Raw genomic sequence first — 26,511 nt, 5'->3', positions numbered from 1 at the left:
CGAGCGGAAGAGTTTTTTGCGACTTCGCAGTGAAACTCGCTGTCAACAGACATTCCTGAAAAGCTCATTTCGCTAGTTTTGGAGGCTTAGTGATTGCCTTATAACTGTCGGATTGTCTCTTACGCATTTTCGATTTCGCAACAGCACACGAGCGGAAGCAAGACGACCAAAATGGCGGACCCTAACAATGTGGCGCAATACAAATACTCGTAAGTTGTCTCTATCTCCATCGTACTGTATGGCTACTAATAAATCCAGGGCGATGAGTAACCTGGTGCTCCAGGCCGATCGCCGATTCATCACACGCCCAGGAGACGAAGCGACTGGCGACCCAGAGTCTCTCGCCGGAAGGATAAATATACGAGATATGGGGGCGCGAGTTGCCCACGATGAAGCACCCAAGGCTAAGAAAGGATTAGCTGCTCAGGTCGATATTGAGAGAGGTAGCATTCGTGAAGGTGCCGACGTATTAGACCGCGAGCAGCGAAAGCGCAAACGCGGAGAACAAGATCAACTTCGTGGAGCTGGCATTCTTTCGGCTGCAGATATGTTGATCGAAGGCTTAAAATATCGCCCTAGAACTCCTGCTACGAGGGCAACCTACGACCTGATCCTTACCACGACCGCCAACCACCTTGGCGATGTTCCTCACGAGGTCGTTCGAAGCGCAGCCGACGCGATTCTCGAGACTCTCAAAGACGAGAACATGAAGGATTTCGATAAGAAAAAAGAAATTGACGATCTACTTGGCTCAACTATGAACCCCAAGGAATTCAACGAGTTAGTCAACCTCGGCAAGAAAATCACAGATTACGACGCACAGGACGAGGACGAAAACATGGAAGACGGACTTGACGGCGCAAATGAAGCGGAGCTTGACGAAAGACAAGGTGTTGCAGTTGTCTTTGACGAGTCCGACGAGGATGAAGAGGGCCTACGAGGAATGGAGGAGATTCGTGACGAGGACGAGTCCGATGAAGAGGCTTCAGACATCGAAGATCGACCAGAACCTGATGATGCCGCCCAAGCAGATCTCGACGGAGACGAAGAGATGATTTTGGATGGTGGTGGAATGGCCGACGCCAAAATGTCGGCTGCACAAAAGCAAATTATACCGGCCCGCGAAATCGATGCATACTGGTTACAACGCCAGATCGGTACCATTTTCCCCGATGAGCACGAGGCAACTGCATCCGCTCGTTCCGCCTTGGAAATTTTGAGCGGCAAAGATGCTGACGGTAACGAACGTCAACTTCGTGACATTGAGAATGATTTGATGGAACTGTTTGATTACGAGCATCCCGAACTGGTGGCAAAATTTGTCAAGAACAAGGATAGAATTGTCTGGGTAACCAAATGGAGACGGCTAGCAGAAAATGACGATGCTCGCCTTCTGGTTGAAAATGAGATGGTCGAAGCTGGTCATCGAGATATTCTAGACGAGATCCATGGACGTGCTGAAGAAGCTCAGCGTCCTGGAAAGAAGATCAAAATGGACCTTATGGATGTTGATGTCCCAGCGACTACCAGCCAGACCAAGGTTGAGGAAGGAAAGCCTTCCTTGAGCAGTCTCCTCCCCACGCGTTTAGTCAATCTTGAATCATTGAAGTTCGACCAAGGAAACCATCTCATGACGAACCCTAACGTGAGGTTGCCGCAAGGATCGACCAAACGTACATTCAAGGGCTATGAAGAGATCCATGTACCTCCGCCAAAGCCAAGGCGTGACCCCGGTGAAAAGAATATACCCACAAGCGAGCTACCTGACTGGGCCCGTGTAGGCTTCGGATCGTCGAAAGAGCTTAACAGGATACAGACTAAATGCTACCCCACGGCCTTCCATGACGATGGTAATATGCTCGTTTGTGCTCCAACAGGCTCTGGAAAGACTAATGTGGCCATGCTCACAATGCTTCGTGAGATTGGCAAGAACCGAAACCCAAACACTGGTGAGATCATGCTCGATGATTTCAAAATCGTGTACATCGCTCCTCTTAAAGCTTTGGTTCAAGAACAGGTTGGAAACTTCGGCAAACGCCTGCAGCCATACGGTATCCGTGTTAGCGAATTGACTGGTGATCGTCAACTCACCAAGCAGCAAATTGCTGATACTCAAATCATTGTCACGACCCCAGAAAAGTGGGATGTCATCACTCGCAAAGCGACAGATTCAAGCTACACTAAACTTGTGCGCCTCCTCATTATTGACGAGATTCATTTGCTCCACGATGATCGAGGTCCTGTATTGGAAGCCATAGTCAGTCGAACACTTCGTCAGAATGAGACCTCTGATGAGCCTACCAGAATTGTCGGACTCTCAGCTACACTTCCGAACTATCGTGATGTCGCTAGTTTCTTGCGTGTTGATGCTACCAAGGGTCTTTTCCATTTCGATGGCTCATATCGTCCTTGCCCATTGCGTCAAGAATTTATTGGCGTTACGGATAAGAAGGCGATTAAACAGCTCAAGACTATGAACGATGTTTGCTACAATAAAGTCCTGGAAAACACCGCTAAAGGTCATCAGATGCTTATTTTTGTCCACTCACGAAAGGAGACCGCCAAGACGGCCAGATATATTCGGGACAAAGCTGTCGAGATGGAGACGATCGGCCAAATTCTGCGAAGTGATGCGGCTAGTAGAGCTATTCTAGCAGAAGAAGCCGAGAATGTAGACGACGCCGCGCTCAAAGACATAATGCCGTATGGTTTCGGTATCCATCACGCTGGTCTGTCGCTGGAAGACAGAGACTCGGTGGCCAGTTTGTTTGCCGATGGCAGTATCCAAGTGCTTGTTTGTACAGCAACTCTAGCCTGGGGTGTAAACTTACCTGCTCACACTGTCTTGATCAAAGGCACCCAAGTTTACTCACCTGAACATGGTTCTTTCGTACAGTTGAGTCCACAGGATACCTTACAGATGCTTGGCAGAGCAGGTCGTCCACAGTTCGACACAGAAGGCTTGGGAACAATCATAACGACACAGAACGAGCTTCAGTTCTACCTCTCACTGTTGAACCAGCAACTACCAATTGAAAGTCAGATGATCAGCAAATTGGCAGACAACCTGAACGCTGAAATTGTCCTGGGTAATATTCGCGACCGCACCGAAGGTGTCCAATGGCTGGGTTATACCTATCTCTATGTTCGAATGCTTCGATCACCTGGTTTGTACAGTGTTGGTGCTGATTACGCAGAGGATGAGGCATTGGAGCAGAAACGTGTGGATCTTATACATTCTGCTGCGACTGTACTGGAAAAAGCTGGCTTGGTTAGGTATGACAAAAAGATTGGAAAACTCCAGTCCACAGAGCTTGGACGTATCGCGTCCCACTACTACATCAGCCACAGCTCCATGCAAACCTACAATCACCATCTTCAGCCAGGCATCAGCACTGTTGAGTTGTTCCGGGTATTTTCTCTCAGCGAGGAGTTCAAGTACATTCCTGTCCGACAAGACGAGAAATTGGAGCTTGCCAAGCTACTCGGTCGTGTGCCTGTTCCTGTTAAAGAAGGAATTGAAGAACCTCATGCGAAGATTAATGTCCTTCTCCAAGCTTACATTTCCCGACTCAAGCTCGAAGGGCTTGCGTTGATGGCAGACATGGTGTATGTCACTCAATCTGCTGGCCGAATTCTCCGCGCTATCTTTGAAATCTGCCTGAAGAAAGGCTGGTCATCAGTTGCAAAGGTTGCATTGAATCTTTGCAAGATGGCCGAGAAGCGCATGTGGCCAACAATGACCCCGTTGCGTCAATTCCCGACATGCCCTCGAGATATCATGCAAAAGGCCGAGAGGATCGATGCTCCTTGGTCTAGTTACTTTGATCTCGATCCTCCACGAATGGGCGAGCTTCTTGGTATGCCCAAGGCCGGCCGTATTGTCTGCGATTTGGTCTCAAAATTCCCGCGATTGGAGGTTCAGGCACAAGTCCAACCGATGACTCGATCTCTCCTTCGTGTTGAGTTGACTATCACACCCAACTTTGTCTGGGATGATGCTCTACACGGTACCGCAGAGAGCTTCTGGGTGATTATCGAAGATTGCGACGGGGAGGAAATCCTCTTCCATGATCAGTTTATCTTGCGTAGAGAGTTCGCTCAGGGAGAAGTCACCGATCATATCATGGAGTTTACCGTTCCTATCTCTGACCCGATACCACCTCATTACTTCTTGCAAATCATCTCCGACCGCTGGATGCACTCTGAAACCAAGGTTGCTGTATCCTTCCAGAAGTTGATTCTCCCCGAGCGCTTTCCGCCTCATACACCATTGTTGGACATTCAGCGAGTCCCTGTACAGGCTCTGAAACGTGATGATTTTAAGAGCCTATACCCGAACTGGCAGACTTTCAATCGTATTCAAAGCCAAGCTTTCAAGAGCTTATTCGAGTCAGATGAAGCTGTTTTCCTTGCCGCTCCTGCAGGAAGTGGCAAGACAGTATGCGCTGAATTGGCCCTCCTTCGTCATTGGTCGCAACCAAATAAGGGACGCGCAGTGTACGTTGCCCCTTTCCAAGAGTTGATCGATTCGCGATACAATGACTGGTCGAAACGTCTCGGCTCGATTGCAGGAGGAAAAACAATTGTGAAACTCACCGGCGAGACTACAGCGGATTTGAAGCTCTTGGACTCAGCGGACCTAGTTCTTGCAACACCGGTTCAATGGGACGTCTTATCACGACAATGGCAAAGACGGAAAAACATTCAAACAGTAGACCTGTTCATCGCAGATGAGCTGCATATGATCGGAGGCTATCTTGGATACACTTACGAGATTGTTGTGAGCCGGATGCAATTTATCAAATTACAGATTGAGAGCGACTTGCGAATAATCGGTCTGAGTGTACCCCTGTCAAATGCTCGTGATATTGGAGAATGGATCGGAGCAAACCGTCACTCGATCTTGAACTTCAGTCCAAGCTCTCGACCTATCCCGCTCGATTTGCATATTCAGTCTTATAACATACCTCACTTTCCCTCTCTCATGATGGCTATGGCGAAACCTGTATACCACGCTATTGCCAACCAATTATCTCCTGACAAGCCAGCCCTAGTCTTCGTTCCAAGCCGAAAGCAGGTCCGGTCAACAGCCGTGGATATTCTGGCGGCTTGTGCTGCTGATGACAACGAAGATCGTTTCTTGCATGCTGACGTGGAGCAAATCGCGCCTCTCTTGGAAAGAATCCACGAAAGAACGTTAGCCGAGTCAATCTCACATGGAGTTGGCTACTACCACGAGGCATTGAGTACCAATGACAAGCGAATTGTGTCCCACTTGTTCACTATTGGCGCTATTCAGGTTATGTTGGCTTCCCGCGATGTCTGCTGGGAGATTGATTTCACTGCTCATCTGGTCATTGTTATGGGAACGCAGTTCTTCGAGGGTAGAGAGCACCGCTACATCGACTATCCGATTAGTGAAATACTTCAGATGTTCGGTAAAGCCTCGCGACCCGGTCAAGACAAGATCGGGCGCGGTCTCCTGATGGTAGCTGAAACAAAAAGACCATATTACAGGAGGTTCCTCGCGGAAGCGCTACCACTGGAGTCTGGACTTTCCTCAGCACTTCATGATGCCTTCGTCACGGAAATTAGCACTCAAACAATCAGCTCAACCCAAGATGCGGTGGATTGGATGACGTATACATACTTCTACCGCCGTCTCCTTGCCAATCCCAGTTTCTATGGTCTCACAGATGTCAGTCACGAGGGATTGAGTACATTCTTGTCTGAACTGGTTGAGAGCACATTGAAGGAGTTGTCGGAGGCGAAGATCATCGAACTCGATGAAGAAGACGATAGCATTTCGCCAATGAATGCGGCGATGATTGCTGCATACTACAACATTTCCTTTATCACTATGCAGACATTCCTCCTATCCTTGTCGGCTCGCACGAAGCTTAAAGGTATTTTGGAAATCATCACCTCTGCCACCGAGTTTGAATCTATCCAAATGCGCCGACATGAGGATCACATTCTAAGACGCGTCTACGACCGTGTCCCCGTCAAGATGGCAGAGCCCGCTTACGACTCCCCTCACTTTAAGGCATTTGTCCTCCTCCAAGCTCATTTCTCTCGAATGCAATTGCCAATCGATCTTGCAAAGGACCAAGAGGTTATTGTTGGCAAGGTTCTAAATCTTCTCAGTGCTTGTGTTGATGTTTTGTCATCCGAAGGGCATTTGAATGCTATGAACGCTATGGAAATGTCACAAATGACTGTCCAAGCCATGTGGGATCGTGATAGTCCTTTGAAACAGATTCCTCACTTTACACCGGAAGTTATCCAGGTGGCTAACGAATTCAAGTATGTGCAGACTTCTTCTTTGCCTGAAAACTCCACTAACAAGCTCTATTCTAGGATTAATGACATTTTCGAGTTCATGGAGGCTATGGACCCCTCCGAGAACAAAGACTATGCTGCGTTCGTCAAGCGCCTTGGCTTGGATAACAAACAGTTGTCTCAAGCTGCCAGCTTCACAAATGACAAGTATCCCAATGTGGAGATGGACTTTGAGGTTGAAGATCCTGATAGCATTACGGCGGGCGATCCGGCTTACCTCAAGATCAAGGTGGAACGGGATGTTGAGGAGGACGAGGAACCGGATACCACAGTCCACGCACCATTCTATCCTGGAAAGAAAATGGAGAATTGGTGGTTGGTGGTCGGTGACGAGAAGACGAAGAGTCTCCTTGCGATCAAGCGTGTCACTATTGGTCGGAAATTGGAGACGCGACTTGAATATATCGTGCCCACTGCTGGCCATCATGAGTTGACACTGTATCTCATGAGCGATAGCTATGTGGGTGTTGACCAGGCGCCCACATTCAATGTGACTGCCGCTGAGGGAATGGACGAGGACGATAGTGAAGAGGAGTGATGACTGCAAAAGGAGATAAATTCTAGATATGTGGTATATGTGTTTGGCGTTTTCTGAGAATTACTGTTTCTGTACTACCATTTTTGTTATTCGAAAGGCACCAATGAATTGTACAACAACTATACAATACACATGTCTTGGATTGCACAAGGGATAGAGATATCACGCAATGAGAAGCAGTAGGTGTTTTTGCGCATAATGAACCCTAGAAAGCCCCAATTCAAGGCACCAAGGCAGCAACTGGGTGGCGGGATTTACCTACCCCACTTTTGGTGATCTCCGCATTTGATACAACGCTGAAGGTACCCAGACTCTTGAAGCTTCCATCTACTCTGTTCATCTATTCATTCTCGAAATACCTATTTACTGCCATTCCGTCCCCTATTTCCAGAAAATTACTATCTCGCAATTATTCACAGGACAGAAGCGACCATCATGACCATCAGAGCTGCCAAATTCACCCCAGAGTACAAGCTCCACCTCACTCCTACCTCCAAACCTTACTGACAATAGCTCCCCTAGGGTCCTCCTCTCAGCGCCACGCAGGTCAGCAGCCGTCCCCAATGCCAGCGGCAAACTCGCCGTTTACACCCAAACAACCTACTCCTTCGAAAGCCACTCCAAAACGAACGAGATCCGCACCATCGACCTCGAATCCGGCGAAACCTCGGTCGTCACGAACGACGTAGGCGCCAGTAACCCACAATGGCTGGACGATGGCGACTTGCTGGTTTGGTTGAAGGGGAAAGATAATGGGAACACAAGTTTTGTGATTGGCGATGCTCGAGATCCAGGACGGTTCTACACTGCGGGTACAGTACCAGGACCAGTTTCCGATTTGAAAGTCACAAAGCTCGAGTCAGGAAAGACCGGGTTCGTGGTTTCAGGTAAAGCGAATCCGGATGGAAGCTTGTATAACCCGAAAGATGCAAAAAAACCCTTGAGCAGTGGGAGATATTATACATCGACTTGGGTGCGGCATTGGGATGAATATATAGAGCCTCAGAAGAATTCGTTGTGGTACGGTGTATTGCAGAATTCGCCATCGGCGGCATCAGATAAGGAGAAGAGATACGCGTCGTCTGGGTTGACAAATCTACTCTCTGTTTCGGGTTTGACGGATGTTGAAGCGCCCATACCCCCATTTGGCGGCACGGATGATTTCGATATCAGTCCGAATGCGGTTGTGTTTGTCGCGAAGGATCCTGCGGTGAATAAGGCGACTCATACAGCTTGCGTGTGTTACTATTGTCCCATGCCTTCATGGACGGATCTGAGAACGCGGGAGGCAAAGATCTATCAAATGAAGGGTCTTGAGGGCGCTATGAGCTCGCCTGTATTGTCAAATGATGGTAGCGCTATCGTTTTTCTAGCGCAAGAGAAGGATGGACATGAAGCTGACAAGAACCGGATCATTTTTGTGCCTAATCCTTGGAGCGGTCAGTTGCTAGAGGTATTCAAGTCGAAGGATGGGAAAGGAGCATGGCCCTTGAGTCCTGGCTCGGTCTCCTGGGCAAAAGATAACAAGTCATTGCTGATCACGGTGGAAGAAAAAGGACGAGGAATATTATATCAGTTTCCAATCGAAGACATATTGAACGCCACGCCGGATAAGTTGAAGAAGCTCACCAGCACAGGCTTTGTTAACAGCGTTGCTCCATTGTCGGCGGACACGGAACTCCTTCTTGTTTCAAGCAGCAACTTGATAGAGAGCAGCGTCTACACAATCGTCGACCCTAATGCAATTGACGACGCAAAAATTTTGTCGTCTATTAGCCGTGGCGGATCATCGATCGGTCTGTCGCGCTCTCAGGTCGACGAAATATGGTACAAAGGCGAAAACGACCAACCCATCCACGCTTTCGTCGTGAAACCATCAAACTTCAATCCAGACGAGAAATACCCTTTGGCATTCCTGGTTCATGGCGGACCGGAATCAGCGTGGAACGATTCGTGGAGTACTCGCTGGAACCCGGCGGTATTTGCCGAGCAGGGCTATGTGGTCGTTACGCCGAACCCAACTGGTAGCACAGGATATGGACAGGACTTCACGGATGCTATCATTGGCAACTGGGGTGGTCTTCCGTATCTAGACCTGGAAAGAGGGTTTGATTACATCAGCAAAAACCTGAAATATGTTGACATCGACCGCGCAGTGGCATTAGGCGCTTCGTATGGTGGATACATGATGAACTGGATCCAGGGACAGCCGCTCGGTCGAAAATTCAAGGCTCTTGTTACGCACGATGGGGTATTTAGCATGACATCGCAGCTGGCCAGTGAAGAGCAATACTTCCCGCTCGCCGATCTCAAGGGACCTCTGTGGAAGGTGCCTGAAGAATGGCAGAAATGGGATCCGTCGCGATTTACCGCGAACTGGGAAACACCTCATTTAATCATTCATAACGAGCTTGATTACCGACTAACAATAGCAGAAGGCTTGGCTGCGTTTAATGTGTTGCAGATGAAGGGCATCGAAAGCGCATTCTTGACATTTCCTGATGAAAATCATTGGGTATTGCAGCCTGAGAATTCTCTGGTGTGGCATTATGCTGTGATCAACTGGATCAATAAACATGTCGGATTGCCAGAGATCTCGACGGCTCATCATGACGGTATCTTCGAAGCCGACAAGAATTTCAAAAAAGTTACAAATGTTCCCTTGAGATGACCTTTGTCACAAGCGTCGATATGAAGAAACGGACTTGAAAGCACTTTTCAAACACCTATGTATTGTTTATGTTTGTCTTTTTTCAGGCGGGATTACTTCATTTGTCAATTTATCAGACTATGTCCTCGAACCATTCTCAGACGGAAATGAGCCATTTGTTACATATGTCTTGGTTCTGTCAAATTCTTCTCAATTATCGGCTGAGATCAGACGCAGGTTTCCTGTTTGTGACTCTTTGTCTATACCTTACTCAAAACACGATATACATCAGAGACAATGGAAAGCCTACAAATTCCGTCTTCTTGACACATAGTCGTCCGAAGTCCAGATCCATGATTCACAGTGACATGGTCCATAAGTATGACTAGCATATCTAGCAGCATGTTTCCAAGGCTTAATTCCTATAATTTACTACAACCTCAGTGCTACTAATTATTCAATCTATAGTCAAACACATACTCTATATACTGAGGCTATAATCCCTGATTATAGTGAAATAGCCTCAGATATCTTACTAGTGCTAACCATAACTCAGTGGTGCCAAATCGAGCAAATTACTTCGACATGGCAGAACAACCGAACACCAAACTGAAACTCACTAGAAAGAAGTGCGAAGACGATGCCACCACCAAATCCACCAGAGATACCGACGACTCTCTACACCTCACAGAAACCCTCCAATCCCTCCTCGACAACACCTCTCTACCACGAGGCCTCGCACAACCCCATCCCGACTTCCTCCCAACACTAACTCACCTCTCTCAAACCCTCTTCAAACTCGTCTCACTAACAACCGGCAAGCCGCACCCATACTGCCCGGATTCCGTACTACGCTACCATCTACTTACATCCACTCAACTAGACGACATCGCGCGACATTACCATCAAATCTGGCCACCGGTGCCGGAGACATATCGGTACCCAAAACCAATCAAGCCGTGGATTGGGACGGAGGAAGAGTGCACGATTGATATCGAGGGGAAGAGGGAGAGGATTGGGCAGTTTATTGGGTTGAGGAGGGGAGTGATGGTGCCTACTGCTGTTGCTACGATCGCTACTGGTGGTGTTGAGGCGATGGTGGCTGGGATGGATCAGAGTGCTGATGTCCAAAATGTCGATGATGGGGATGAGGATGATAGTGGTGAAGATGAAGAGGATGATATCGTGAAGGTTATCTGTGAGCGGATAAGGGCGCAGATGCAAAGGGATTGGGAAGAGGCACTTGAGCGAGCCGGAAGGGATGAAGGGTACTACGGTATCGTTCGACTTACAAAGGCCTGAACTATTTTTTTTGTAAATACTTCTCGATATAATCTATGACTATATTTTTTAGTCACTTTGTGTTTAAGGTTGTAGTCACTCCATGTGTCACAGCCGTACTACGAAATCTAGACCCTCCCTGTACCCTGTCCGCAATCCTGGTAACCTGTAGAAATAGAAAGGCTAACCTAGGTTGACAGATCTACGGAATCAGGTACGTCGGAATGACTCACCCACTCCCCTAAAACCCTAACTCAACTCAACTCAATTTCATCCCCTTCCCAGATCCAAATCTAGATCTCGCTAGCATCTACACCGAGAATCCGTTGGGGAAGGGGCCGAAAAGCGGACTTGTTCCTGCTGTACCTGAAGAAAGCTTTGTCTATAACCTCGGCCAAGTGCCAATTATGTCAGATTGTCAGCCAAATCAAAGCTGAAGGAAGAATATAAAGTAATTGAATTGACTTTTCGTTGATGCGAGCCCTTGCGAGGAATTGGATGAAGAAAAGCGGCCAGTGTCGGTTGTCAGTCGGCTTGTATCGGGCTGCCGGTAATGGCTGATCGGCGGGGGGCTAGTATTTTTCATAGCTTAATCGTTGTGCGCCGATTGCGACTGCGGAGTATGCCATAGTCTCCGGTGACTAGGTACAATTGTTGACTTGATGGACAACACGAAGCAGGTTTCCTCACTCTGATCGCCGGCGTACATAGGACAGTGTGATGTTTGTAACGCTGCTGTATCGAGGATTTTTGCCCTATCAATGTCTAGTGGTGTTTCATCCTACAAATCTGATAACAAAATTACGTGCGTGCTGCATGCAGAAATCGGTTTGGTACGTTTGTCATACACGAATAGTCTATATATATTACAGAATACCAGCTTGACAAGATGTAATTTATGTAATGATATCGTTACATAAAATTTAGAATACGAACTAGTACCAAACCGGCCCTAGTATGTAGCTCGAGGATCTTACAAATTCAATCTGATAAAAAAAAATTACGCTACAAATACACAGAAAGCCTATCAATTAAGGTTCTGAAGCTGTACGGAGAAATGGATTGAATTTCCCATCCGTTTTTTTCTTTTTCCATCTCGTTATCTCGAATGTCAACGATAAACGTCACCAATTGTTGACCTACCATAAATACAGTTTGAGTTCCTGATCTTCCTCATTTTCTTCTTTTCCGCCCATCAAAGTCGAAAAAGAGAGTTCCCTCAAATGCGTATGTCAATTGGCCGAAAAATCGTCATATAAAATTGCGCTATGAGTGCTCCTCAAGAACCCCGCGCGGGTCAACAGCCGCAGCAGCAGCAGCAACAACGACCGATTTCAGCGCAGGGCAGTGTTGCATCCTCTGAAATTACGTTGACTCGATGGCAGAAGATTGAGAATGTCATCTGGGACGGCGGTCATCGTACGCCGCAGGAACGCGCTCTTGTGCGTCGGTTGGATATATTTATCATGTTCGTGATACTATTCATTAATTGTACAAATATTGGACCACTAACCTACCTTTTGTCTGAAATAGGAGCTGGGCTACAATCGGGTACTTTGTGCGACTGCTGGATTGGGCTAATGTCAGTAAGTAAACTCCAAAAGGCTTCTTTATATCCTGTACGAAAGACTAACCATGTCATAGCAAATGCATACGTCTCTGGCATGAAGGAAGACCTGCACTTTACCGGAGCAGACTACAATCTGCTCTCGACATTCTTCATCATTGGTTATGTTATCGGTCAAGTGCCGTCGCAAATGGTCCTGACACGCGGTAAGAAATAGCCTCAATCCAGTCAGTAAAAGGACATGATTCTGACAGTTTCAGTCCGTCCATCATACTGGCTGCCGACCTGCGAACTACTCTGGTCAATTGTCACATTCTGTTTCGCAGCTGTGCAGAATGTGCGAGATGTCTTTGCGCTTCGTATTGTGATGGGCTTCCTCGAGGCTCCATTCGCAGTTGGCGTCTTGACTATCATGGGAAGCTGGTACACCCCGCGCGGTACGCCCATTCGCTCCTTCTAAATCCAAGCCATTTCACTAATAAAAAAAAATAGAACTCTCCAAAAGAATTGCCATCTTCTACTCCGCCTGCTATGCTGCCAGCATGTTTAGCGGCTACCTCCAAGCCGGTATATACAACGGCATGAACGATCACCTGGGCATCGCCGGCTGGCGCTGGCTCTTCATCTTCTGTGGCGTGATTTCTCTCCCTTTCAGTCTATATGGCTACATCGCCATCCCCGACAACCCATACAACAGCAAAGCCTTCTGGATGCCCCCTCACCAACTCGAATTCGCACGCAAACGCATGGAGGCATGTGATCGCCGCCCTCCCGTGTTGCTCACATGGGCCAAAATGAGACGAATTGTAACCCACTGGCCTCTCTATGCGTTCACGGCAATCATGATTTGCCAGTGTCTCGTTACGCAGCCCCTGAACTATTTTGCGGTATGGTTGAAGAGTCTGAATCGGTTTTCAGTATATCAGGTTAATGTCATCCCGACTGCGGGCCAGGCTGTGGGATTACTTACGACGTTGGCGTATAGTTGGCTTGCTGATGCATGGGGTGGTGAGAAGAGATGGAAAGCTTTACTCATTCCGGCTGTGGTCAATCTGGTGGGTTTGATCATTGTTTCGATTGGACCAGGGTTTGGTGCGACGTTGTTTGGGTATTTACTCAATGGTGCTAGTTGGGGTTTCTGGCCGATCTGCTTCGTATGTTTCCTCTTCTTCTTGTTTACCTTATGGTCCCAGTTCGTATTGACTTGTCATAGGCATGGACGAACGAAGTATGCGCCTCAGACCCTGAGGAGCGCGCAATCGTCATTGGTGTCGCGCAAACAATGGGTCAAGCATTCGTCGCCTGGGTTCCTAGTCCGTCTCCCCTTTTCCAACCATCTCATCACATGCATGCTAACCCCAAATTCCACAGTCCTGATCCTGAATACAGCCAAATACGCTCCCAAATTCACAATGGGCTGGAGCATCCTCACCGGTTTCAGCGCTTGTCAACTAGCCATGGTATTTGTTATTCGGTGGCTTGTGCAAAGAGATAAGCAACGCGCACGGGAACAACAGCAAGAAGGAGGATTCAACGGTCATCATGATCGTGGCAACGATGTTGAGGGCGGAGTTGCTGCCCATGGTAATGTTGAGGAAAACACTGCCGAGGATAGTGAAAATGTGGTGCCCACTGCTCCGGAGATGACGAAGCTGTAATGGATCTCTTATTGGAGAATTCTAATGCGATCGAAGAAAAAAATGGATGGGAGGACTTCAGAGTCCTGGTAATGAGAAAGGATGACTTTATACATGACTTTATATTGACATGCAGCCTCTGTCTCGGGCATATCATAGAAGAGCATAGACTAATTCCCAATGCTTGTTTTATTGACTTCTACTCAGGACCAGCAGTGTGGGTAATAATGCTTTTCATTGTATTTTGGAGGATACTTGTACAGGACGAAGTCGCCGGATTAATCTGTTCAGGAGAACTCTGCCACCGACGATAACACTAATGATAGGAGTAACGAACACACTATGAATAAGGAGTCTTGGACAAAAGGATCGAGTCAAAGTCCACTGCTACCGCTTAGTCTACGGAATCTCAACAGTAACTGCCGGCAAACTTACCCAACTGTATTCCACACAACTCTATCGGCCGTCAAAAAAATCTCCTCTGTCTCGCTCAGCTTGTCACCATGTCTAGCCATTCGTAGTAATGTCGCTTCGGCGAGTTCGGGGTTTTTGCCATGGCCAAATAGTCGGTACGGCGCAGACGTGATCATGCCATTGTAGTAGTAATTGACGATCGAGAGACCTTCTGCGGGTTTTCGGCTCAAGACGTATTTCTGGACAAGCTTTCGGAAACTGGGCTTGACACCGAGATCAGAGGCCAAAGCCTCTTGATACGCTAGCGCAGGAACGGCTATCGTATGTCGACGAGAGTTGACAAACTACTTTCATTAGCTGACTGTAATAGCACACGTGGCATACCTCAAGAAGACTTACATTCTTTTCCTGCTCTTTCTCAGCTTTCTCGATTTCCTTCTCCATCTTCTCCCTTGATGGTAGATGAATCCTTCTGGTCAGCGAGGCTACTGCCCATCGAGCCTGAAGCTCAACGGTCGGGTGAATGGGCCCTAGAAACTCAACAAGACCCAGGAAGAAGAGGTTGTCATATGTCGGAGAATTGACGAACCGATACAAATGAAGCGAGTTCTGCTTTCCTCTGCGATACGTTTCCTCAGCAATGACTGGCATGGTGACATTGTACCCGGTACAGAAAATGAGCTCGTCGACTTCAAGAGTTTCGCCGTTACTAAGAACAATAGCTCTCTCAGTAAAATTCTCAACGGACGCACGGTGTGGAGTTATAGAGCCCACACGGATACGATCAAGGAATTCGCTGGATACAACTGGGTTGGCCGTAAGAATTCCATGGTCTGGCATCAGAGCCGTAGGCACATCGCCCACAACAATACGGTGAATCATTTCGTAAGTCAATGCAAGAATGGACCGTGGCAGAATATACTCCACTAGACGGCTATGAAGTGATTCGACGAGTTTGCCGTTGACGTATCTAGGCAGAACCCAACCTCCTCGCTGAGTGATGAGATGGCATGACTCGGCGTGCTTGGAGACCTCGCTTGAGATATCGATTGCTGAAGAGCCAAGGCCTACTACAGCTACCCGTTTTCCGGCATAGACATCAGGCTGGCGGTAGATATGACTGTGAATAGCATGACCCTCGAAGTGTTCCAAACCAGTGACTACTGGAATGTATGGCACGCTCTCTTTACCGGTACAGACAAAGAGTGCATCAAACAGCTCGTCGGATGTTCTCGTCCTCACCCTCCATTGGTGGCCCCGCAGATCACAGGATTGCACCTCTGTGTTCAGAAGAATGTACTTCTCCAATCCAAAGTGGGCTACATACTCGTGGATATATCTCAGATAGTCTTTGTGCGTCGGATAGTCTGGATATTGTGCAGGATCCATAGGAAAGTCGCTGAATTGAGAGCGTAGAGCACACGTGTTTGACACGACCCCATCATAGATAGATGAGAATGCTTCTCCGGTCAATGGATCGGGTTGCTCGTAGTGCCATTGACCGCCAATAAATGGGCGGGCTTCGAAGACGGTGGGGAGTAAGCCTTCTTCAAGACACTCTTTGGCAGCAACGAGGCCAGAAATACCTGATCCGTTAGCGTAATTCGTGGAACCAGTCTGCTGGGATATCTTACCAGCACCGATTATGGCAACTTTCTCGGCCTGATCGCTGGGAGCCATGACGATAGTTGCTACTGGAGAGTGGATAGCACTGGAATATCAGATGAACGGAGCAGGATTCAGAAGGGATGAGACGCTACTAATGAACAATGATACTGAATACAAGAGCAATTGATGGATAAGATGGACGGGCGAAAAAACGATGGAGAGCAAGATCGAGAGAGGGTAGGAGAAAGGAAAAGTGAGGGAGGAAAGAATGGGCGAAACGGGAAATTGGGTGGTGGAGGACAAAAGGCAGGTCCGGGGGAGGCACCTTCCAGGTTGGAATGGCTGCTGGTAGAGTTCCTCCCTTCCTCCTCAAGTACTCAGTAACGTGACAGGAGACTCTTAAATGCCTATTTGCACTCACTTGTACTCGCACCTTCTATCATTCCGATCCTGATAGATCACCTTGCGGTTTCTCGAGACACGCATCTGCTATCTTCTGACGGACCTTGCTCAGGTATTCCTCCACAGATAATTTCCCAATGTCGATACTGTTCACCTGGCCAACTTTGACCCTTTGTTTACCCATTATACTGATGTCTGATTTGGGTATTCCTAAGACCTGGTGCTCGCAAATATCTCGTCACTATCGCGGTTTTTTCCGGTATCGGCCACTGCTGGAAATCGACCCCTCAAATCTCAACGTACCTCAGATAAGACCCTGACAACCGCAGCATTCGCCTCGCCCTTTCTAGGCTCCGATCCGACATGAATGTACAGTTGTTCGTTGCATATTTTTTTGACGCCTTGAAAACCACGGGACGCGGGAGTGACATGGCAGCGTATGGAAAGATTGTAGAGCGTATCGGACTTTTTCTGAGCAACTGAACTTAGCCGCAGAAGTTTTGGTGCTTCAATCATTACGCGATGCTAGCGAGTCCTCTAATAGAGATGTTCGCTGTTATCACGTTCTGATGACACGATCGCGTAGACGCGAAAAGACCGTGATAATCGTCCAGTTCCAGGCTTGGTTAGCGCCAATTGCATCGTTAGGGTTACTAGGGTTATTGACATCTGGAGGTCGGTGACATTTTATGATTTGCTATCATCGCATGCAACTTTCACTATCATTAGATCCTAGGTCATACCAGCATTCATTATTTTAGATAAACTCTTTGCTATCGGGCATTCCAGCGTTATGAATAGGCATAGTCGATCGATCTTCTCCTGCTACTCATGTGGTAAATTTGGATGACACTCAAGAACTTCGTATGATCTAGGAGCAATTCCTAAAATGACAGCAATATTACTGGAGTGACTTGAGTAAGTGAGGTTGAATGAGTGTACCTGCGTGCTACATGTACTTCATGAAATACAGCCTCCAGGGCTGTCCAAAATCGATGTTTGAAGTTATATACAAGAAATTTAATCAATCATAAAACATGATCGCTTCGTATGTGCAATAGCTACCAGTTTAAGAAAACTAGCAGACCGCACCTTTCGTCAGAATGCTATGCACTTCCTGTGCATACGTGCAACCATTGATGACATTCGAATCCGAGTACCCAGCAGACCAGAGCATAACACCCCCAAATGTCGAATTGCCTTCCGTCTCAGAGACCAAAGTTGCCATTTCATCCGGCGTAATGTAATAGATAGCACCGGCACTGTTACCATTGGAAGCCAGAGTGGAAGCGGGTGCTCCAATGTAAAGCTTCGCGCCTGCAGAAGGCGTAGCGGCGAGGTAATCAACCCACTCTAGGTAGTTGAAGGGAGCGTTCCCATTAAATCCAAGCGAGCAAGATTCGTAGGGGATGTTATCAAGTCCGTTATTATTATTGTACCATTGAACCCACAGCTTGTCGAATGTCGAATTGCCAATGATAATGCTCATGTTGGGCTCAGGGAGAGGGCATTGGGGTGCACCAGTGATGTAGTAAGTGTTCTTCGGGTCAGAAGCGAAGTTGGATCGCAGAGTTGAAATCATGTATTGGTAGTACTGACTCGAGCCGTCGTTGACTTCAATATCAAAATCCCATCCGTTCACAAAAACATTCCCGAAGGGTCTTGGGACGGTCGTGTTGCCAGAATTTCCGTATGATTCCCACAGATATTGACCAATAGACTCTGCCTCGGCCTGTGATTGCAAGGAGTAAGAGCTCGTTGCGCCTCCGAGTGAGAGCAGAACTTTGACACCGGCGGCCTGACATGTAGCGATAGCGGAAGCTACATCATCGCACAATTGGGCTTCACCTGTGGTAGAGATGTAGCATTCTTCTCCGATGACGCCGGAGGGGATGTCGATGCCGTTTCCAAATTCGTAGAGGAAGGCAAGAATGATAACGTCGATGCCAGCTGTTGAGCTGCAGTAGGCAGATAAGTCGGCATTTTCGTTTGAGTTTTGGCCCCAGTAAACGACTGTCTCGGCGCTGGTGTCTTGACGAGATGAGAGACTAGAAGCTGTTGCGAAAGCCAGGAGGCTGGCACCGCTCACGACGGTGGAGAAATGCATAGTGACTGGAGATACAGACTGTATAATTTTCGAGAAGAAAAGTAACTGGTGGAGATTTCAGGTACAAGGTTGATCGTAGTAAAGATTACTCAAGACGGAAGTTGAGATTAGGGCTCAGAGCAGATCTTATACCTACTGAGGTAGATATATAAACCCCATCCACAAACAGCAGTCATACTACATGACATGGGCTTGCGCATACAGCTTCAAAGTTACACTCTAAATCATGAACGTGGGTTCCCCTCTAAATTCCATGTTGTATGGGTTGCATTCTGGTTATATGGCACGGAGGGGGCACTCTCCATGAAATGTAACGACTCATCTTTCCGGGGAGGCAATACAAAATAAGCGACTAGTCGTTGCTAGGAATGACTAAAAAATGATCTAGAGTTGCTGACACTATTTTGTTAGCCTAAAAAAAAGTTGGCAGGCCGATGATATCTGGAGATAGCACCGGATGCGACGTTCACGAGGCACTAGTCTGCGGAATGTGACTCTGAATGCAACCGGCCGCTTGATCACGAAACAGTCTAGTAGTACATCTAAACACTGCACTTTTTTTTAATAATTGGGTATAAGAATCCGGCATATATTCAGCCATGGCTGAACTAAAGTGATACATTTTCACAATCGCATCATCTTTCAATCCTTTCAGGGCACGGACTCGAAAAAGCGTGGTAAAACAAGACGCACCGATATTCTCTCAATATTCAATTCATTTCACCAGTCAACCTTATCAGCGTATAAGATTCTCGTGGTGTTACGGTAGGATTGATTTGTATCAGTATAAACATGAAATGTTGTTTGATGACTTTTAGTCACTTGGAAAGGTGGCCCACTCACCTTCCGATAATGGCAAACTAGGGTTACAAGACTGCCGATCGCAGTCAGGAACAAGCATGTGTATCAAAATTTAGGGGTGTGACCTCGGTGTTTTAGTCACGTAAGTATATTGCGGATGATTAGGTATAAATGAAAGCGCTAAAAAGTCATTCTTTATCAACTCGTCTGCAGTCAAGATTCTACTTCCGAACGGAGGTTACTTGGGAGCCTGCTCTTTTTACTTCGTCCACCATAAAACCAAATTATCATTAAAATGTCGAATTTGATAAGTATGACTATATAGATCGCCGTCTTCCTATACTCCTTAGAACACTTTGCTTGTCCAACCTTGAACGATAGGCGCTTCGGATCGCAGAAAAAAGAACAATGACACCCCCTATTAAGGCCGCAATTTGATCAAGACTGCTCATCGACACGTCGGACTGTGGTATTAGAATAAACTTGTGGGAATTTAGTGCAGGTGCATTCATTCTCATTGCAGTGAAGGAGTCAAAGGTGACCATAAAAGACGAAATGGTCGACAGCGGCAGATAGAATAATGTCACGAATGTAATCATCTCAAGACTTCGAAAGCCAGTTTCTGAAGATCTGTTGGAGTTCTGCATCGCGCGTTCTATTTGTTCTAGTTGTGCATGCATGTGATCTATGGCCTCTTGGGTTAGATCATTTGGGTCATCGGACTTCCTCAAAGCTTTCAACTGAGCAATTTTTGAAACCCACTCGCTGCGTATCTCATCGGCAGCATCCTGGTGTACATTATTTTTCTGAGCTCTCCGCTCATTTATAGAGCTGATAATCCAAGTCAAACACCCAACCATGACACACAATATTAAAAAAGCCCAAGTGGTAGCGACAATGGAAGTCATGAGAAATAGATAAGGCCGACTCAGTGTGGTTTCCGTAACACTCACGCCCTTCATGGTCGCCATCGCAAACATCACATTCTCCATGGCCCAGCTAAACAATCCTGTTACAATGACAAGGCCCAGGCGCCTCAGTTTGATGGTGTTGTGCCACCATGGTCCACACAAAACAGCCCAAAACAAGGCGACCACGGAGAAAGTCTCACATATATTCAATGGTGCTTCTATAGCCGATTCGTGCTGCTGTAACTCAACGTCCCGGGCGGTTATTATCTCAGCGACAGGGACAGGCAACCGTATGAGTAGAAAGACCAGGTGACCAGCGGCGATCAGTGGCAGGAGTAAAGCAGCGATGAAGTCGACAGAGATAGTGTCGTTGCGTCGAGACGATTTGTTGAAAGTCCAGCTAATGGATATGGCACAGAGAGTTAACAGCCAAGCCCCCACTGTGCCGGGCCCGTAGAGGCTGTCGACAAGGTTGTAGCGAGAGTCATCCATTTCGATATCAGATTTGGAGCATATTTTCAACTGTCACAAGCCACATATATAGCCTGAGGTTGATGATGGGTTATGGGTAATATAAATGATTCGAAAGTCGTGAGGCTGTGCAAAACACCATGAGCTAGCCGAAATGACTGGGCTGTGTCAAAAGAATCGGAGTCCTAAACGTGGCGAACCCGAGTCCTCCCACATCTGTTAATGACGAACATAAGTCCCGGCTCTAATTGACCAAAGCCTGTAGCGCAGCTTGATGTTGTAACATATTCCCAGCAAGTCTGTATGCGTAATACCCAGCCTTCACACAGCTTGTTACATACTCAATCACCCCAAGTCAAAAGTTGAGAAGTTGAGATGGAGTGCGAACATTGAAGTATATGGGGAAAGAGATCACATCATCGCTGACCTGTCATTGACCAGGTACCCAGGAAGAATTTTTACTCCTTTCAATAGCCCTAACTCTACTCTAACCTCAAATATGTCAGCTCAGATCATTAACAAAGTAAAGCACTTTTTATTTTTTTCGAAGTCTAGAATAAGCATTCCACCAGTTATCCCATGTCGTCCTGTACGCAGTGACATACTCAACATCCCGAAAATTGTGGTTCAGATGCATATCCACGAGACAACGAGCACTCACACCGTCACTCTCCCTATTCGAGATCTGTCTCCAAATACCAGTATATGAAACAAAATTCCAAACACGTCTACAGTTCAAGGGGCAACAACAGGGCGTCCAATCCGCGAATCGAGACAGGTAAGCATGTCGTTTACTGTCGAACTCAAAGGGTGGATGGATATGCAGTGCGTGGAAAATGTGGAGCATGTAAAGGACTGCTAGTACGAGACCCTGGGACAAAGGAAGCAGGGCATTTGACTTGCGATATGCTTGCGGAATGACCTTCGTCCAATAAGTCTGAATGATTGCATGCGGTGGTCCTGTTGTCTGGTTGAACTCTTTTATGAAGTCTAAAACTAGAAACGAGTAAGCTTCAAATTGATAGCTTCGTGTCTCGATTGTGGTTATACTAACAGTAAACTTTCTTGTCTTTGTCATTGCAACACTTTTTGTATATCGAGCGGTAAGTTCTCCATGATTCAATAGTCAAACGGTCCCAGTAACCATTCACATTCATTTTAAGATGATGTCGATCCAGTGAGTAAAAGAGCTGCACATCGGAGATGAGTGTACTCTGCGATGTTCGTGGTGTTATCCCCTGACTATCAAGGCTATCCGATTCTTAATATAAAGTCAGTACTTAAACCATATGAATTAGAGGCCTCATTGTGTCTCACCTTCAAGGCTTCTGCGGCCACGTAGTACCGGCGGGGTAACAACAGGATCTGAAGGAATCCACAACTCCAGAAACGCCTTCGTACAAGCCGCCGCAGTAGCTGCTGCATATGCATGCCAGATATCATTTTTATGACTATCCGCATAATCCGAAACTCCCTTGATGATGACACAGGGCCTGCTGTCCCACATCCCTGCACCTTCCATTTCGAATGCAATGATTTCCTCGTCCCATTGATCTCGCTCGTTTTGAACAATCAGGTCTCGATGTTCGCCAGACTTTAGAACGGTGTTTGCAGAGGCAATGGTGCCGAAGTGGATTAAGGGTTTTGGTGTAAAGCAATTATTTTTGGTGGTAGTTTCCAGCCTATTTCTACTGATCAAACAATGATAGTGGTCTGCACATCCAGTTGTGGTACACGAATCTCGTAGAGCTGCATGGCAGATTGGATCATCCTTTGTCTTGCAATTGATGCATTCACATTTGATGTCTTTGGTATAGTGTCTGTGCCGAAACGAAGTCTCAAAAAGTCTGTCTTCTGAAACACCCTTGTAATGCCATTTGCCCTGGTCCTGTTCCTGGAGAACCTCAAGATAAGACATCATTTTATTTAGCACAGGCTCCGGCTCAGATTTCAAGTGACTGAGCATATTTCGGATATCAAGTGGAGGATTTCCAAGGACTTCTCGTCTATCCTTTCTCCGTTGATACTCCTCCGTATACTGTTTTCCGTAATCAGTCTGGACGATGCTATCACCGATAATCACATCGCCAAGTATAGTCTCCGTCTCTTGAGTCCGAGTCTTTCCTCTAAACGGAACACCAGCGCATATCCCGACGAGCAAGTAGACTTTGATATCCGGATATGACTGACTCAGATCCGTTACTGATCGCGCAGAATACTGTGTACCTTCTCCAGAAAGCTTCACCAGAACAACATCATGTCTGCCGATCCGGCCGATTTTGTAGTAATTTGCATCTCCCCCTAGTTTTCCGTACTCGGCTGCGTTGTATACTTCATCGAAGAACTTATCGATTGCTTGTTTTTCGATATCCAGAGTGCAAACGATGCCTACGTGAAAGTCTCCTCGGGTTTGCGGTCTGGCGGTCATCTTTATTCGACCTACTAAAAGATCCTCAACGCAAAGGAAATCTCATCAGGCATGTTTCCAATACACCTTTATGAATGACTGCTGTATCTGAGGCGTTGTGGGGCTATGAAAAGTATCGCGATTACTAGCCCTCTTTAAAAAATCTGCATCCGGGGTGCAGATACGCTTTGCGACAATATCACTTGATGATATAGGTTGGTGGCGCAAATTGACTCGGATACTCTCGTTCAATCAGCCTCGCGCAGGACAATGCCGAGCAGGTCACGAGTCCGGGTCAAGCACACAAGCATCCAACTCACTTCTTAGCGCTAGTAATATATTTTAATTGACTACCTCGGTGTAGACCATTTTTCATGCCTCACTCGTGTTTAGATTAAGCTTTGATGGGGTCTGAGAGTCGTAGGTACTTTGGCGGCTCAACTATCAATCCTTGATTGATCAAGCGAGATGCGGTGTCAGTGGCGTCCAATCAATAGTGTTTATGTCTCGGTAATATTTGACTGATATGGTTGTCTTCGCCCCTCTCTATTCATGTTCACTGTCCATATTGTCGACTCAGCCTGTCCGTGCAGTAGAAGTCGTATCATGCTTCTTGCTATCTCACCATTCATGGTTCTTAGTCTTTCCCTCGATAGCATGAAAAACATATAGTGAAATGACGACCCACTGTTCAAAATAATCTGTTAATCCCCTATCGTGGAGCCCGAGGACTGAAGGTTGTGGCGTGAACAATCACGAAAAAGCAAAAAGAAAAAGTAACTTGACTCGGACCCGCGGGACAAGATTAATGACCTACCCTAACTAACCCTAGGAACTGAGCGACTGATAAGTAGCTACCGCCAGCGCATTTTCTCTTCAATTGACGTTATTATCTTGTATTATCTTGAATTTTCATTTTGGTACCACCCAGAAGTCAATCCGGACATCAAAAGAATCATGTGAATGCACAAAATGGCCATTATACAGGCGAAACTGTCCATCATTTTTCTTTTTGTTTACTCCTCTTTAGCAATGCCAGATTCATACACTGCGGCTCCATTGATTACTCCGGCTCCAGCCTTCAATGGAAATGCGATTGAGAAAAGAGCAGCAGATCAGACTTGTGGTTATGTTAACGGTGATCCACGTAAGACATACCTTGACCTTTGCTACTGATCCCTATAGGGATCAACAACGATGACATGCTAACCGTGCGAAGAATCCCCTTTAGTTTGCCCTGGAACGGCATCATGTACTTATACCAACTATTATTGGGGTTGCTGCAATGCGCTGACCTGCGACACTCCGGCGGCATGTGAGCTCGATTCGACCCCCTATTGCGGAGGGGTTGCCTTTGACAATTGTGTTTATCCTCAAATTCGACGATGGTAAGCAGACGGACCGGTCTTCACCCCTCCGACTGAACTGTCCGCTTACCTTGCTCTTGTTTAGCTCTGATGCGTGCGTAACCTACATTCGAAGCACGGCGGTTACTGACACGAATTTTCTGACTTCGTGGACTTGTGGTTCCACAAACGCAATATATTTCGTCTTTGGGGCAACGACTGGGGCTAATGATGCAACCTCTATATGTACGTCTACCCTGTTCGAAGACATGGAAATGGAATGGTATCTGATGCAATTTGCTTCTTCATCACAGTGGGCGTTGGCGCAACTACTACGACAGGTTCGAGCTCCCTATCTTCTGCTACAGAATCTACATTCACCTCTACATCAACATCTCCATCAACATCTGCATCTGCACTTGAATCCACGTCCATGTCTACATCCAAGGCGACAAGTACGTCATCTAGTGATGCATCAACATCCGTCTCTTCCTCCCTTTCCTCACGTACGTGTCCGTTAAGTGCAGGCAAGAATAATTATACTCAGATCGCTAACGCATGACTAAACTCAAAACAGCCACCAGCTCAGCCACCAACTCAGTCACTGGCTCAGTTACTGGTACCGCCGCTACATCGAACGAAACGGCAAGCCCCAGCCCAACATCTACCAACCACGTCCTCACTCCTGGCGAGATAGCAGGAATAGTAATTGGATCTATCGCCGGGGCCTTGTTAATATGCGGTATTATCTATTTGGTTTTCAAAAAATATGCTTTTGTCAAGAGGTCTCCAGACGATACGCGGAGTGCAAACGGCAGATACGCCAGCAGTAGAATGCCAAAGCCGATATCGAATTCGGGATTTGAGATGTCGGATAGGATGCCGGGGGATGCGGGGACCGAGTTTCATGATGATCGTACTTGGGATGGGCCGGCTGTAGATTTGAGGAGTCAGACTTCTACCGCGTGGTCGTAGCAATAGTTGAAAATGAGAGAAGCAGTTCCCTTTATCACTTTTCGTGCAGATGTTGTTGTCTGTCGAGTGATTGGTCAATAACAATCAAATTAGCTAGTCCATTTCAGGCAATTGATAGTGGACACTCATTTTTTCCATTCAGGCCAATCAGAAGAGATTTCCTCAAACATTCATCTCATCGACCTTTTTTTTGCGAAAGACATCAGCTCATTGAACCATGAACTCTTCGCCATTCCATCATACAAAAAACCACACAACACACAAAAAGGTCAAGGGAGCCCCTGACTACGATGACGCAGCTTACTGGGACACCAAATTCATAACCGGTCAAGATGTTGGCGAATGGCTCAATGAGGGCGATTTGTTGATTGAGCGCGCTATTGCTGAGCTCGAGACGCAATTTCCGCTTATTGTTGCGAACGAGAACGTGGTTAAGGAGGGTAGAAGTGCTACGCCACGCGCATTGCATCTGGGACCTGGCATTTCAGCGATTGGGAGCAAACTTTGTGAGGCTTTTGAGAAGAGGGGTTGGAAGGGATCTGGAATTGTTGTATGGCTCCTCCAATTGTCTTTCATACATGGTTTTTGTTTAGCTCATATCATATACTATTCGTCGTTGAAAGAAGTAAAGCTATTGAGCTAATGTATACTTCCTATCTCCAGAACGCGGACTTTTCCTCTGAAGCAGTTCGACTGGGCCGCGAACGAGAAAACCAAAAACCGAACTCAGAGAATGTCATGCACTGGGTTCAAGCAGATCTATGCTCCTGGCAAGATGTATCGCAACGACTTTTGCCCCTCGCCTCATTCGATGTGCTACTCGACAAAAGCACTAGCGACGCCATCGCGACTTCAGTGCCACGCATATTCCATCATTCGACAAAAGCGTGCGAAGAAATAGATACTCTTTGTCCAGCTCTTCGAGACTTACTGCAGGATGAGTCAAATTTTAAAGGACCCCATGAGACCCTGACTATCTTACCTGTTGAGATACTATCGCTTCACCTCTTCTCATTGGCCAAGAAAGGAGCAATTTGGCTAGCACTCTCGT

General features: G+C 47.0%; 8 protein-coding genes across 8 annotated transcripts; 5 read left to right on the top strand and 3 right to left on the bottom strand.

Annotated features, from left to right (window-relative positions):
- Window positions 1-171: 171 nt before the first annotated feature.
- On the top strand, window positions 172-6,883 carry BHQ10_008627 (uncharacterized protein; the record flags this gene model as incomplete). The annotated part of the gene is made up of 3 exons (XM_040881453.1): window positions 172-209; window positions 259-6,309; window positions 6,364-6,883. The coding sequence occupies 3 exons, from the start codon at window positions 172-174 to the stop codon at window positions 6,881-6,883; spliced, it is 6,609 nt and encodes a 2,202-aa protein (XP_040737129.1).
- Window positions 6,884-7,318: 435 nt separating this feature from the next.
- Window positions 7,319-9,554, top strand: BHQ10_008626 (uncharacterized protein; the record flags this gene model as incomplete). Its single annotated transcript, XM_040881452.1, has 2 exons — window positions 7,319-7,350; window positions 7,406-9,554. 2 exons carry the CDS (start codon window positions 7,319-7,321, stop codon window positions 9,552-9,554), a joined length of 2,181 nt encoding a protein of 726 aa, XP_040737128.1.
- Window positions 9,555-10,118: 564 nt separating this feature from the next.
- On the top strand, window positions 10,119-10,835 carry BHQ10_008625 (uncharacterized protein; the record flags this gene model as incomplete). The annotated part of the gene is made up of 1 exon (XM_040881451.1): window positions 10,119-10,835. The coding sequence occupies one exon, from the start codon at window positions 10,119-10,121 to the stop codon at window positions 10,833-10,835; it is 717 nt and encodes a 238-aa protein (XP_040737127.1).
- Window positions 10,836-12,082: 1,247 nt separating this feature from the next.
- Window positions 12,083-14,039, top strand: BHQ10_008624 (uncharacterized protein; the record flags this gene model as incomplete). The annotated part of the gene is made up of 7 exons (XM_040881450.1): window positions 12,083-12,282; window positions 12,348-12,400; window positions 12,459-12,587; window positions 12,642-12,818; window positions 12,874-13,535; window positions 13,595-13,694; window positions 13,753-14,039. The coding sequence occupies 7 exons, from the start codon at window positions 12,083-12,085 to the stop codon at window positions 14,037-14,039; spliced, it is 1,608 nt and encodes a 535-aa protein (XP_040737126.1).
- A 410-nt stretch (window positions 14,040-14,449) lies between these two features.
- Window positions 14,450-16,112, bottom strand: BHQ10_008623 (uncharacterized protein; the record flags this gene model as incomplete). The annotated part of the gene is made up of 3 exons (XM_040881449.1): window positions 14,450-14,776; window positions 14,832-16,018; window positions 16,067-16,112. The coding sequence occupies 3 exons, from the start codon at window positions 16,110-16,112 to the stop codon at window positions 14,450-14,452; spliced, it is 1,560 nt and encodes a 519-aa protein (XP_040737125.1).
- Window positions 16,113-17,520: 1,408 nt separating this feature from the next.
- Window positions 17,521-18,549, bottom strand: BHQ10_008622 (uncharacterized protein; the record flags this gene model as incomplete). Its single annotated transcript, XM_040881448.1, has 1 exon — window positions 17,521-18,549. One exon carries the CDS (start codon window positions 18,547-18,549, stop codon window positions 17,521-17,523), a length of 1,029 nt encoding a protein of 342 aa, XP_040737124.1.
- Window positions 18,550-22,035: 3,486 nt separating this feature from the next.
- BHQ10_008621 (uncharacterized protein) lies at window positions 22,036-23,160 on the bottom strand (the record flags this gene model as incomplete). The annotated part of the gene is made up of 1 exon (XM_040881447.1): window positions 22,036-23,160. The coding sequence occupies one exon, from the start codon at window positions 23,158-23,160 to the stop codon at window positions 22,036-22,038; it is 1,125 nt and encodes a 374-aa protein (XP_040737123.1).
- A 2,517-nt stretch (window positions 23,161-25,677) lies between these two features.
- On the top strand, window positions 25,678-26,361 carry BHQ10_008620 (uncharacterized protein; the record flags this gene model as incomplete). Its single annotated transcript, XM_040881446.1, has 2 exons — window positions 25,678-26,010; window positions 26,149-26,361. 2 exons carry the CDS (start codon window positions 25,678-25,680, stop codon window positions 26,359-26,361), a joined length of 546 nt encoding a protein of 181 aa, XP_040737122.1.
- Between the last annotated feature and the right edge of the window lie 150 nt (window positions 26,362-26,511).

Source organism: Talaromyces amestolkiae (assembly GCF_001896365.1).
Source record: "Talaromyces amestolkiae strain CIB chromosome Unknown scaffold20.1, whole genome shotgun sequence".
In the NCBI taxonomy this organism is placed as follows: domain Eukaryota; kingdom Fungi; phylum Ascomycota; class Eurotiomycetes; order Eurotiales; family Trichocomaceae; genus Talaromyces; species Talaromyces amestolkiae.
This window is presented reverse-complemented; position numbering and strand designations above follow the sequence as displayed.